The 14,437-nt window shown below is 38.7% G+C and overlaps 1 protein-coding gene across 1 annotated transcript; it reads left to right on the top strand.

Moving 5' to 3' along the window:
- Nucleotides 1–8,406: 8,406 nt before the first annotated feature.
- On the top strand, nucleotides 8,407–14,080 carry LOC139625088 (patched domain-containing protein 3-like). Its single transcript, XM_071484703.1, has 4 exons — nucleotides 8,407–9,145; nucleotides 10,561–10,682; nucleotides 11,747–11,892; nucleotides 12,035–14,080. The coding sequence occupies exons 1-4, from the start codon at nucleotides 8,426–8,428 to the stop codon at nucleotides 13,603–13,605; spliced, it is 2,559 nt and encodes an 852-aa protein (XP_071340804.1). The 5' UTR covers nucleotides 8,407–8,425; the 3' UTR covers nucleotides 13,606–14,080.
- The last annotated feature ends 357 nt before the right edge of the window (nucleotides 14,081–14,437 follow it).

The following is a 14,437-nucleotide window of genomic DNA, read 5'->3' on the forward strand; positions in this document are numbered from 1 at the left end:
ATTGAATTTTAAAAGGCCAAGTCCTGCCTGAGCCTGCAGGATAGAGAACACATTCACTTTTATTATACTGTAATGGAGCTCTAAAGTGTTTTCTAGCACAATTTAAAGCCTATTGATTATGCAGCATTTCTTTACATCATTATCTGGAGTCCTGGCCCACTAGATGGGGTTGTCTACTCAGCCACTGCTGTGCGGGAACACTGGTGCCAGCATTTCAGTACAACAGCAGTTTATGTATTTTGCTTTTAGGGGAGTCAGAAGAGCAAATAAACCAACAATATGTGATTTTAAAATCAATATCTGCAGTCAGGGAGATAATTATGTTCTTAAAGTTAATTGTACACTCAGGCACTGAACTATGGCAGCGTATAGTTTCACTTTATCTCCTCAGTATTTCATCTGAATGCTGCTGTATCCTTGATCAGAACATTTCTTCTGTAGAATTATAACTTATTACAGCTTTTATTCATGAGAATGAGAATGTGCCATTTGTTTCCTTCTTGTGACTAAATACTTTACTCTGCTGCTGTAAAAAGAAAAAAAAAATCATTGTCCACTCACTCATTAGCTACCTTGGTTTTTTTATTTTTTTATTTTTAAGAATCATGTTTTCAGTCTTTAAAAAATACTATTAATTCCTGCCTTATTGTTAATTCTTGCCTTATTTGTTCTCTATAGAGAACAAATAAGGCAAGAACAGTATGAATTCAGTAGTTTGACATTATGGTAAATATACTTATTCACCTTCTTGCTGTGAGTCAGGTGAGAGGATTGATACCACTGGCAAAGTCTTTAAGCTAAATGTGTAGCTTGACAGAAACAGCAGCTCTGGCCAAGAATGTTGAGCTACTCCTCTAAATCTCAGCGTGAATGGCAGCATTAGCACAACTCCTTTGGGCTCTAATGTAATTGATATAATTTAAATGTCACTGTATTCTATGCTGAAACTCTATTGCAGCTGGAGCTGAATGGAATGGATGAAATGCCTGTTAATGTCATTGTGCAGATGGAGTGGCTCAAATTTCAGCCCATGTTTCCTCCTTCCTAACTTCATCTACAAGGAAGAAAACCATGATCCCAAACTAGAGACTGATAGCTGAGGGAACACTGACCTATGCCCCTACTGTTATCTCTGCCATGCAGAAATAACGTGAATGAACCCTCTGCCTGCACTGTAAAAAAGAACAACCTGGCTGCCCTAAAATGCCAAACATGAAAGTTAAAGTTTAAACTAAGCACCTTGTTGAATGAATTTGTAATTAGTGGTTGTGCAAAATAATAAGACAAGTTGGCTCAACTAAGCATCTTGTTGCATTAACTTATATTTTTAAGGCAGCCAGGTTACTTTTTCAGGAATAGTTAATCTTAGTTACAATGTTAAGTTGATTCAAAAAAACTGAACTGTGTAATTTGCCCTCACAGCTTCTATTAATTTAGATTTTATAACAGCACTACATGACATTGATCAACATCAGCGTCAACATAGTGTATGTACATTCAGCATCCGTACATTCAGCACACTGCTCTTTTTTTGCCAGACATCTGTCAGGACAAACATCATACACAGTAATACAGAACTGGGGCGGAGTGGACTTGAGGGCAGTTTTTCACCCTTCGACGTCACGCCATCCATAACACAAGAGTCCAGAAATGAATTCTGTCTCTGCGGCCATCAGCCGAGTCATTTAAATCCAGGTGCTGCCTCAGCAGCTGCAAGCAGAGGAGGGAGGAAGATAAGTTTCATAGATCTCCAGGATTGCTTATGACTGCAGTTGTGAAAATAGATGGAAAGTCAGGCCAGATTTGACAAAGCACTTTGGTAGCATACCCTCTGATCTGGATTACTGTCTCTCTGTGCCTTTGCCCGAGCTGAGGAGGAGAGCGTTTGTCTTTACTCAAACCCATATGGCATTTTTTAACATCTTATTCCAAAACCGTGGGTTTAATATGCTGCAATAACAGCTCACGGTCTTCTTGTTAAGGCTTGCACCACTCAACTTCTCCCAGAACAAACCAGGAAACTTGTTTCTTTACAGACCTCACTTAAAGCATGGGGCCTTTGAAACAGGGATGGGTCTTCCTCAAACCACAAAGTTGGAAGCAGACAGTTGTCTTAAGTTCAGTCAGAGTGGTAACATATTGGTCTAAAATATCACTGCACTGAAGAAACCCCAGCCCAAGTGTGTCCACAAACTTTTGGCCATACTGTATATATTCCATCTTTCATCTCTCACACAAACAAAAGAAACTGAATTTCAAAAGAAAATAAAAAAGTTAAGCTGAACCATTAACATTTACAGACCACAGATATCTATCTATCCGTCTAGCTTTATTTCCAAGGCTCCATATTAGACAATCCAAGTGACAAAGGAAATTTTTCAAAGGTACGTGTGAGCTCTGTGCACCACATAGCCCAACTCCGGCTGGTTCACCTGTTGGTGTTTGTGTGAAAATGAGGGAGCAGCAGTGAGAATACAGCCTCCGTGGTTTGAAGTGATCCATCGCTCTTGACAGAATCAAAGACCTGAGCTCTGGTGTTATTGGGCCTGTGGCAAACAGATAGAGAAAGAGAAAGGTGCCGGGGGACATCAAGATAAATTATGACTTGGGCTGCTTTTTTTGTTGTTTTTTTTCTTTTTCATGAATCACTGCAATATTTTACAGACACCCCTCTGACTGTACTTTTAATTTGTTTGTGCATGTTTTTTCCATGCTGACAGGATAAGCGATCACAGTTTTTTGCTATGCATGAATATATTACACAGTGCATGGTCACATAGGTTGACTTCTTTGTACCAACTCTGTGCTCGTTCTTTCCTTTTCTCCCTTCCTTCCCCTCTGTGTCTGTGGTTTGCTTCGCTGTGAGCGTTGGCCTTATTAATCAAGCTGCTTGGCAGGTGAATGGGAGGAATGGGTGGGTAAGTGTCTGAAGGGGGAGGAGGGTGGTGTGCAGGTGCATGTATCTCTGTATGTGTGTGTGTGTGTGTGTGTGAAAAGTGAAGAGAGAGAGAGAGAGAGAGCCAGCTGTTGCTCAGCGCCTCACGGCCCACGGCTGGGTGAGCAAGGATAATTGCAGGTACCAGCCTGTTCCCATCTCTTTAATGTGAACCTGTGGCATAATGGAAACTGCTCTTTCACAGAGGAGGGAAATAGAAGGAGAGAAGAGGAAATTAACGCATCGGAGGAGTTTGGAAAGAAGATCCGGTGAACTGGATTGATTCAAGGTTCTGCTCACAAGAAGACTGACTCTAGACTCTTTTCCTTTTTTGCCTCTGTCTGTTGAGACTCTGACGTATTTGGCAAAAGCATAGCTTTGGTATACAAATGTGGCATTTTCAGGGTTTATTTGGGGGTCACTAAATTTAAGCCCATGAACATCTTTTCCCAACTACTTTGCACACGCTCATTCTATCAGCTTGATTACAACAGGGTCTCCTAACAGTTTTTGCAAGGGTTTGTGTCCACTATGTTTTCTATATTGGCTTGAAGGTGAACACACATTTCACCATGATGCAATTTAAAGCAGCTACAACAGATATTTCTTTTATAATGTATCCAATAGCAATGTGAAAACAATGTGAAAACAACGTGAAAGGAACTGCTTGTTTCAGCTCTTTGTTTTCCTGTCCGGCCCACAGCTATACTGTTTTGATTGATTTTCACTGCTCTCACTGCATCCTGTTTGGGATCAGCAGGGAGCTGTGAAAACAGTACATCACAAGCTCAACACTGAGTGGACAGACAGTTAGCGATCAGCTGGTGAACATAGTGCACCATTTAGCAGCTAAAGAGTCTGATATTTTACCTCAGGAGTTGGTAGTGACCAAAAACAGAGCAAAAAGAAAATTAAATGTTTTAGACTTCAAATCATCGGGGAGCCAGAAACACAACTCTAAATAAATGTCGCTCTGTAACTGATGTCAAGAATTCACCATATCATCTTTAAAGGTTAAAAGGTCAATGTCATGCTCATAGTTTGCCTCTGCTTCTGCCAAGTGGCCAATAAAGTCAGTTATTACAAGACAGTTCACAGTGAAAAAATGTGTACAGGAATTTATCAAATTAGTTAAATGCTTGGATTTTTTCAAATTTTATGTATTCAACTGACCAATTACTGTATAATTTCCGTAAATAAGATGTACCATCACAAACTTATAAATGCTGTCTGAAAACATTATCTTCAGGACTAAATTCTAGTGGAGAATGCACTAGCATGCATTCATTAATGCTTAACTAATGCACAGATAGTCATGAATTAATGTATTACTCATTATAAATTAAGCCATGCATTAATGTTTGCTACATCAGCAACTGATAGAGAGTCTATCTAGCAAATGTTAAATAAACATCTTTTACAAATTCCACTGAGTTAGATTTAGTTCTGAAGTCATGACTTTTGTTGGCTGCACTGATTTCTTTTCTGTTGTTACTACTGGCTGCTGTCTAAAAGTGAAATCATGGTCAGCATGTGTTTTAATAACTCAGTAGCTAATGCTTTGCTAAGATATCATTATGTTATGACTTTACTTGGTGAGACACATGACTATTGATTCATTATTAAGTACATATGTGGTTATGGTTTTTGGTTTTGGCCACACATCCACACTAATGTTTTCGGTCTGTGGGATGGCTGCACAGTGAATACAGTGTCAGCGAATGTGTTTGAAGGAAATTAAGTTGGGCAGAGCACCAGAAACTGAACGATTTACAGCTGTTACTACTGAACCAATAGTACCTGGCTGCAAGTTCTCAGTGTCCCACCTCTGAGTCATGCACCGCAAGCTTCAACTAGGAATATTTCTTTCCTGTGAGCAATATAATAGGTAATAAACAGATGCACAGTTCATCTGGTACAGTGCCATCCCATTTGCAGACGGCTAGAAGTTTAAATAAATGGCTTTGCTCCGTTGTGGTAATTAACACATGAATTTGCAGTATTAATCAATACTAGATGTTGATAGGGAATTAATACATGATGGCAGACTTAATTACTACCAATTCATATATGACTCTGTTTGTTAATAAGATGGACTTTTTATCAGTTGCTGATGTAGCAAACATTAATGCATGGCTTAGTTGTTAATGAGTAATACATTAAATCTTGATGATCTGTGCATTATGAATGCATATTAGTGCACCAGTATTGTAAGTTTTTACCAACTTTTCTAAATGGCTCCACTGAGTATGTGAATTGGATCAGCCAGCTTCATTTATCCTTAAAGAAAGGCATTTGCATTGGTTTCAGTGTAATTCTACTGTTCCTTTATGGTTTAAGCAAATGCTATTTCTGAGGCTTTTCCAACCTGCCAAGTATAAAACCCACAGGGAGAACACAGAATCCTTGTCCATCTTGGCACAAAAAAGAGTCACATTTAGAAATGTTAAAAATATTGGCATGAAATACTGGCACTAAATATTGGTTCTGAAGTAGAGGTAAAACACTCCCCCACTATTGCAAAGACCTGAGTTAAATTGTTGGTACTTGGCTGCAGTGCTTCTGCATTGGACGGGTGTTCTGACAAACACAATTGCCAGTGTTCAGGTGGGAAGCCAGTGAGGGATCATTTTGTGGTTCGGCTCACATGACTGCGCCCTCACAAGGTCCCAGAGGGGTTAGCCACGGCACAGACTGCGGCACATTGGGGAACTGGCAGTAACTTAGGTGGGAAGAGTGTGGATGAAACACTGAAGATTTCTGTCACTGTATCTCATATTACATGATGATGTTTAAATGCTGAACATAAACATTGTAGTGGTTTAGGTCTATGTTTTCATCACCATGACAAGGAGATATAATCTGTTAAATTTTCCACACAGTTTGGTGGAAAAGCCTGGAGAGCCTATGAGCCAGGCACTACAGTAATAACACCATGAACAGCAGTTTGTGTTGTTTTTTAAAAAATAAAAACCATTAACACCATTCTAATATTTTTTTTATAAAGTAAAACATATTTGACTATGTCAGGGATAATGCAATTTATGCACCATATGTTTTTTCATTTTCATTAGATTAGCAAATTTTTATTACACTTCTTGGAACATTTTATGATGAGATTTTGATTATGATTTTATCAGCTGCTACAGGATCTGCTTCATCTGGTCTACATTTTAATATTTTCAGGGGAAGGTAAGAGTTTCACACATAAGACGACTGTCAGCACGACTACCAGCACATTTAACTCTGCTTATATAAAAGCCTGAATCTTCTGCTGAGTCTTTTTGTCATTAAAATTGGCCAGAAATAAAAAGAGATTCACATCTGTAAAAAAAAAAATTGAAAGAAAAATGTTTCTTTGTCGCTGTCTGTCTTAATTTCCTCCCATTGTCTTCAAACTCCAAACTTGTTTTTGTCAGAATAAGGTATACTAATATTACTTCATAAACTGGTAAGGAAAAAAAGAAGATATAAATATGGTTGACTGTAAAATCGTTGAACATTCTTCAACCTTCTGACCTTTCATTATGAAATGAGCTTGACTGGAGGAAGCTGGCTCTTCTACACCAAAACAAGTAATTCAATCTGATGTGACAACACCGTGTAAAAAGTGTGTGTATATCAGTATATGCAGATTTGTGTGTAGCTTTTTTTAGACTGCTGTCTTATCAACAGTATTATTGCATAGTGAAGTGTTTTTCTCCATGATCAATGGTTTCTTTCTTGGAGCAAGTGCACAACAATCAGCCAACACATCTCAACATCATGTTCACCCGAGGCTTCCAAGCTAATTACCTAAGACATTGATTTGCACCCCAACATACCTCTACAAAGTGTGAGGAGGAGAAGCAGAGAAAAGGAGAGCTAATGAAGGTGTCGCTACTGCAAGATGATTGTTATTGGAGTACAGATTGAGCTCATTTACATTTTGATGCAAACTTGGAGATGAACAATATGCATCTGCACCTATCGGCTGTTGACAGTCTTTGATAAGCTCACACACAAAAAGCAATGATTCAATTCAAAGTGAACAAAATAACCCAAGGGTCCTGAAACAGATTACATTTAACTGATTCCTCCATCAGGCTTCCGGCGACCGTCTGCCAGGATCTTCTCCTCTCTGTGATGAAGGAAAGAGAATCCATTTCTTACTCGGAGAATGAGAAATCAATGACAACGAGATGGGTCTGTGTGAAATGAGATATGAGCTTTTTCTCAGAGGACTCGGCAGGGCTCAGACTGACAGCTGACTGACAGGGGTTAACTGCCAGGAGAGGCCGGCTGGCTTCGAGGTGAAAAACTGACCCTCTTGGACTCTCACACCATATAGTGGAACTAAAGGTTAAAATGCTGCATGTTGAGGGCAGGGTTGATACACTGAGGCCGGCTGTTGCTGAATTCCCAAGACATTCCTGTGACTGACCATTCGCTCAGACTCAGATTAAACACAAAATTTTGATTTCACTCAAAGGTACGCAAAATCATACTCGTTATTAGGCTAAAATGACAAGTCTCAGTGGCAGCTTTCAGCAGCTGACCGTAGTTAGCTTTTTAAGCTAATATTAGCTCAATGTGCTGATTAAAAATGTAATTTTGTTTCACTTTTAATGTTTCCAGCTTACCTATTTTAAAACACGAAGCTTGTAAAAAGGTCTTAAATATGTAGTGGATGGTAACATAAATAATATCATGGCCAAAAAAACTGAGGCTATAGGTACCCCACAAACCAATTATGTGCTCTTGGTTTTGGAAGTACTGCTTAGCTGAAGTTGCTAGTGGTTGCACCTTATGTTTGAGCCAATAGACACATTACTTAATCCTGCTTTTGCACTGATATCTTTGCTTTAGGAAAGGCTAGTAAAATACACTTGCCCCAAACTCTTTATTCAAAGCTAAAGAGACTTGCTAGGCTAAATTAATGGTTGCTAAATTGTGATTTTCTTAGGAAGAGTTTTAGCAAACAGTCAGTTTCCAAAGTATTCCTATAATTCCAGGAATCTCCAGTGAGTATTTGAATAAACTCATTAACTTATGCAATTGTTGAACTTTATCACCAAGAAACATGTTATGTGAGTAAGGCAAGATTCTATCTGTTAATCAACACCAATAACATGAGACACGACAAACTTATTTAGTTATATAGTTACTTACTTATGAGTATGCTTGTATCATAAAGTGATAAAATGTGACAAGGATTTTCTGTAAATTGTAAATAAGTCATGTTTATTTTTCTTGTAAATCGTTTATCATGTTTCTGTTTATCTCCAACGTCTTATCATTTTACAGCCTTGAGATCACAGTGAACATCAAATAGTCCTAGCTTTCTGTGTTGTATTTTTCCATATAGAAGAGTAAATAAAGAGTCTTCAAAGGAGACCATTTAATTGCACCTTCTGGAAAACAGGTATGCAGGGAGTTACGTAATCTGCATAGGCTTTAAAAGGATGCAAATTCCTCCACATCTGTACTATCTCTCCTGCATGTCTAAAGATGGGCTGTAGACGCACAGACTGCCTTGCGAAGCCTCTGTCAGGCCTTTTTGAAAAACTTGGATCACTTGTAGGCTCCTGTCCTTTCTTTTTTTTCATAATTCCTGTTCTTCTCTCAGCAGCACTCAGTGGAGGCTTCATTTTTCTCAAAGACAGGGAGGACAATGACCTTGAACGACAATTCACACCCTTTAAAGGACCCTCAAAGGCAACAAGAGCTTTTGTCAGGGAAAACTTCCCTTACAATCACTCCATGTTTTCAGCAGACAGACTGTACGACATGGGCAACTTTGCATCCCTCATTGCTGTGTCAACTGGCAGTTCAAATGTACTAGCAAACCCTGCCTTTGAGGAAATCATCAGACTCAACAATAAGATCCTTGATATCTCTGTTGACAATGGGAGACTGGGATTCAATGAGTTGGGTGCAAAAGTCAACGGAAAATGTGTCTCCAATGTCATCCTGAAACTTGTTAGCTCTAATGAAACCTATCCAGCCAGCATCACCTACCCTGTACATAGAGACAGATCCAGTTCAGTCTTTCTGGGTTCTGTGCTAGGTGGGGTTATCACAAATGCCAGTGGCTCAGTCATAAGTGCTCGGGCTATAAAACTCTTCTACTACTTAGAGAATCAGGAAAGATTGGCTGAAGTCTCCAAATTATGGCTGAAAGGATTTAAAGCACTCTTGTCAGATGAGAGGGACAGCAAATACACTGAGGTATGTATCACTCTGCTACTAATATACAGTATTTTCTCATAGCTTCTTTATTTATTTCTTTAAGGCTGAAACATGCTCCTGGAGTTTCCTGCCCATATGCTAAGCTAAAAATGCATTTACTACTGTCCTATCCTATTGTACTATTGTATTGTATTTGAACTGCTCATTAGTTGAAGTAGTATAACACAATGATTATTTAGACACAATTAAACAACTAACCTATTCTTCAAAATGTATGTAAATTTGATCTCCCTATTGCAAGTGATGGTGTAATGGCCTTTATATAGTGTAATGGCCAAATAACATTTTATTCTAAGTTAAGTTATGGGTTTGGCAGTGTACCAATGGCTCAGACTCACCGGAACATGTTTCAGCTTCTCAATGGAAGCCCACTGAGTTATACATGCTAATGGAAAACATGATTAGCAAGAAACAACAGTGGGATTTAAGCTCTCGAATGTAAAAACACTGCATAGATAATAGATGATGATGCTTTACTAATGTTGGTGAACATAAGCTGTCATGGATAAATCCACCTTGAAATGATCTAAGGCTTTAAGGTTGCAATTCTGGCCCAATTTTATTCTCTAACAGGTATAGGAAGTAGGTTAGCTAGTAAAATATATGGGACTTTGCTTTTTTCTATCTAAACATCATAGAGCTGATTATTGCATACTTTAATGCTTTACTCTTGGAAGCTTGTCATGGTTTTGATCTGCATCACAATTGTTTGCAATAAGAATTGTATTTTTTCCAAATGGGAATGTACAAAGACAGATATCATTTCCACTGAAAAACTCCACTTGCTCTGTTTTGTCTGTGTCTGTATGTCTGTTTTATGTCAGTTTTATGCTATATGCATTTGCATGCAAAGTCATCATTGGTCAATCATTTACCCAGTTTATGTCATCTGTATTGTTTGTGGGAATATGGTTTTATGGAGTTTTATCCACCTGAGTAGGAGTTTAGGTTCAGTAAACACACACTCCCTTATCCAAACACAATATGTTCAGGCAGTTGAAAGTCTTTAGGGGAATTGGAGGAAATCACCAACTGAGGTAGTTAAGGCAAGTGGAAGTACAAATTGCATCACATTATAAAAAAGATAACACATTGATAATATTTACACCAAAAAACGGACAATAGTAGCTTAATCTCTAAAATGATTACCCTGTGTAACAACATGGTACCAGTGCATTTCCTATACATATTAATGACAGCCTTTCTGTTCCCACTGGAGCTTTACATTTCCTTTTGAGACAGTGTTGAGGGCAAGGTTGCAGACACATTGCTTTGTCCTGAAATCCAAGCTGTGCTGTCACGCAGGTTTTATTGAGGTCATGACATCCACCTATAAACACTGTTCTGTGACTTAAGTGCTCACGTTGGCCTCTTTCTGCTGTCCTCTATCGTAGGTGTCTTACTACACCTCCAAATCCAAGCAGGAGGAGATTGACAGTCACACCACAGATGGCTTCCCTTTATTCCTCATCACTTATGCCTCTGCTATCACCTTCTCTGTGATATCCTGCCTTAGGTAAGAAGTGATCAGTGACTGTCAGCCAGTGAGCGATTTCCTGACTGCAGGCCAAGTCCAGGACACAGAGAGCTGTTGTTTATCAATGTGACTGATACAGGAAAGCCACATGCAGGTTACACATGTTATCATATAACAATTTCAGCATTGCTGTGTCCAAAGCACAATTACTCCAACATCTTTATATAAAATACATTTTCATTTTGTTAATTTTAATGTAGATTACAAGTTTTAGTTCATATTTAGTTTCTGTAAGGTGTAGATTAGAGTATTTCATATACATTTTGTCTGCAACAGCTGAACTGTGAACACATCATAAGCTGCAGAGTTGAACTTAAACTGATTATTAAGTTTCACACACATTAGGTAGTTTTTATCGCACTATTAAACTGGATTACAAGTTTTGTTATTATTTTGTTCCCAGAAGTCTTGTTTTTATTACTGTAGATTAAAAATGTAATGGAGTATTTTAAAGCTATTTAACCTTTTAAAGACAAAAAGGCAAATTAACCTTCTTAAAAGTGAAAAGTTAAATTCATAAGAAAACAAATGCACCCTTACTATAGTCAATGCAAAAGGTTTTCCTTCTTCTTCTTCTTTACTTGTTATAATATTTGCTAATGTTAGCAAACTAAAGACAGAGATTGCAGTGTGACTGACATCACTGATTCAGATTGTTGATTGTTTGGCTCTTAGCCTTTCCCATTATCCTCATATTTGCCACCTGTGGCCTTAATGGCTGCTGTAAAAGTTAAACTACCTTTCTGTAGTCATGTGTAAGTGTACTCTGCACAGAGTGTGTCACTACACTGTGATCTCACTGCTGGGTGTGGTTAAAAGTGCAACAGAGCACACTACTAACCAAAACCAGCCACACACAAGTTCATTCATTTCTAATGCTTTTGATTAAAATATCCCAAAATAAGTAAGATCATTTTCAAGGCTCTCACTCAGGTTAGAATTTTGGAGAAATAGTCATGCTTACTGTTACCTTTATTGTGTGCACGTATGTGTTTGCTACAGCAGTGTTTACGAACACCGTCCTATCTTTACCTCCTCCACAGAATGGACAACGTGAGGAACAAGGTGTGGGTGGCATTCTTTGGTGTCTTCTCCTCTGGGCTGGCTGTTCTTTCCTCCTTTGGCTTGTTGCTTTACATAGGAGTGCCATTTGTTATTACAGTCGCAAACTCTCCTTTCCTAATACTTGGTGAGTCATACTGTAGTTTTAGTGTGTAGCTTGGAAAGCAACATCTAACAAGTAATTGAAGTCACACAATGTAAAATATCCTCCAATGGTCTTTTGTAGAGCTTTGTTAACTGTTAACCATTAACTCTTATCATTTTTCCAGGAATTGGTCTCAATAACATGTTCATAATGGTGTCCGACTGGCAGCACACCAACGTCAAAGACTTGGTGCCGAAGCGGATGGCTCACACTTACAAAGAAGCTATCATGTCCATCACCATCACAGCTGTGACCGATGTCCTCAAGTTCTTCATAGGCGTCAAGTCTGACTTCCCGTCGGTGCAGTCGTTCTGCCTGTACACCAGCGTCTCCATCATATTTTGTTACATCTACACAATCACCTTTTTTGGAGCCTTCCTGGCTCTTAATGGGAGCCGGGAAGCCAGCAACAGGCACTGGCTGACCTGCATGAAAATACCATCAGATAATTCTGATAATCATTCTGCGATGTATAACATCTGCTGTGTAGGAGGCGACTTTGATAAGAACACTGGAGCAGAAAAAAAACAACCAGCGAGTAATTTCTTCAAGGATTACTATGGCCCATTTCTGATCAAACCTTGGGTCAAGGGAGTTGTAATCTTCCTTTATTTAATATATTTAGCCGTAAGTATTTTTGGATGTTTCCATCTACAACAAGGGATTGATCTTAATGATCTGGCAGCTGATGAGTCCCATGTTACAAGATTCAATATGAAGGACAGGCAGCATTTTTCTGATTACGGCCCATCTGTGATGGTTATTGTAGGCGAGGAATTCCCATACTGGGATGAGACCAAGAGGTGTCAACTTCAGGCATGCATAGAGGACTTCAGACAGCTGCAGTTTATAGATGAGGATTCCCACACATCCTGGCTAGACTCTTATTTGGTATATGGACGGGAAAGACATTTAAACCTTGATCGTAAAGATGTTTTTCTGGAAAATCTGTCTCATTTTTTTGATTTATTTCCTTTTTTAAAGCAAGATGTGAACCTCACTGGAGATGCCATCTACGCATCCCGGTTCTTCATCCAGACTGTTGATATTGCCAATGCCAGCAAGGAAATTGAAATGCTACATGTTCTTAAAACCACTGCAGGCAGATGCAGTGTAGCATCTTTATCAGTCTATAACCAAGAATTCATCTTCATGGACCAGTACGATGTAGTAGTGAGTAGCACGATAAAAAACGTTGGCGTGATCACAGCTGTGATGCTGGTTGTCTCTCTCCTGCTGATTCCCGACCCCATCTGCTCATTATGGGTGACTTGTTCGATTGGTTCAGTGACTGCGGGGGTGACTGGTTTTATGGCGCTGTGGAATGTCAGTCTCGACTCGATATCCATGATCATTTTTACCGTCTGCATCGGCTTCACTGTCGATTTCTCTGCTCACATGTCCTACGCCTTCGTCTCCAGTAAGAAACAGAGCCCAGATGACAAGGCTGTGGATGCTCTTTCCAATCTAGGCTATCCCATACTTCAAGGTGCCCTGTCCACCATTTTAGGGGTGTCAGTGTTGGCTACGTCTGAATTTCACACATTCAGAACGTTCTTTAAGCTCTTCTTTCTTGTCATGTTTATTGGGATGGTTCACGGCCTTGCTTTCATCCCAGTATTTCTGACATCTATCACATCCTGCTCACATAAAGATGAAAGCAAAGACAGCGATATGAAAGCAAGCAAACTATAACAACAGTCCTGTTTTAGTAGTTTGGCATTTTAGGAGGTAAAGTTGCTTGCAGATCCCATAATAAAACATGTTCTGCAATGAAACTTGGTTTGACAGCAATTGAGAGGTTTAAGTATAAACAAGTTAATAATAAATAAGTATAAAACATATAACATATTACAATTTTTCAATGTTAAAAATCTGGATTCAATACCAAAGAACCCCTCAAATGAAATGAAGCCTTTAGTCATAATATTTATGGCACATTATTTTTTACATGAGCATGTATCATATGCTGTAAGTTATTCATAGTGATATTCATTTTGTTGTCTTTGTCTTAATCAATGAACTTAATGAATGAGGAGTGATTTTTCTTTTTAATTTTTTACTTTTACTTTAATCATAACTGTAGGTTATGTCTCAATAAACCTACAGTTCACTGGAGCTCTTTACACTATTTTATACATGACAATAAAGTCTTCTGTTTTGTATTGAATTGTGTGACTACTTTGTGTGCTCTTGCTAAGCCTACACTATGAAACTGACATGCAGAAAAGTTCAAAATCGGCCTCTCTGATATGAATACATTATCTAGATATTATGCACCTGTGATTGGTGCCTGAAATTTTTGTAGACTGGGTTGACAGCCACTGGGGGTTTAGGACTGTACAGATCAGATCTGCCACAATAACAGCTGCTCAATACTTTTATAAACTTGTGGTAACAAAAAAAAAAAAAACGAACAGTCCCTTTTGTCTTTTTATCAAGCTGTTTGGAGTTAAGCTGCATCACAATATCTCAATTTCAGGAACTGGTCATAATTACATATTCATTATGGTCTCCAACTGGCAGC

Source organism: Trachinotus anak, unplaced genomic scaffold, assembly GCF_046630095.1.
Source record: "Trachinotus anak isolate AG129_WGS33_773 ecotype Australia unplaced genomic scaffold, CSIRO_AGI_Tana_v1 ptg000009l, whole genome shotgun sequence".
NCBI classification, from domain to species: domain Eukaryota; kingdom Metazoa; phylum Chordata; class Actinopteri; order Carangiformes; family Carangidae; genus Trachinotus; species Trachinotus anak.

Coding starts and splice junctions, on each gene's coding strand:
- LOC139625088 (XM_071484703.1), top strand. CDS start 8,426: ATGGGCTGTAGACGCACAGACTGCCTTGCGAAGCCTCTGTCAGGCCTT. Junction 9,146..10,560: donor GGGACAGCAAATACACTGAG/GTATGTATCACT, acceptor CCTCTATCGTAG/GTGTCTTACTACACCTCCAA. Junction 11,893..12,034: donor CTCTCCTTTCCTAATACTTG/GTGAGTCATACT, acceptor TCATTTTTCCAG/GAATTGGTCTCAATAACATG.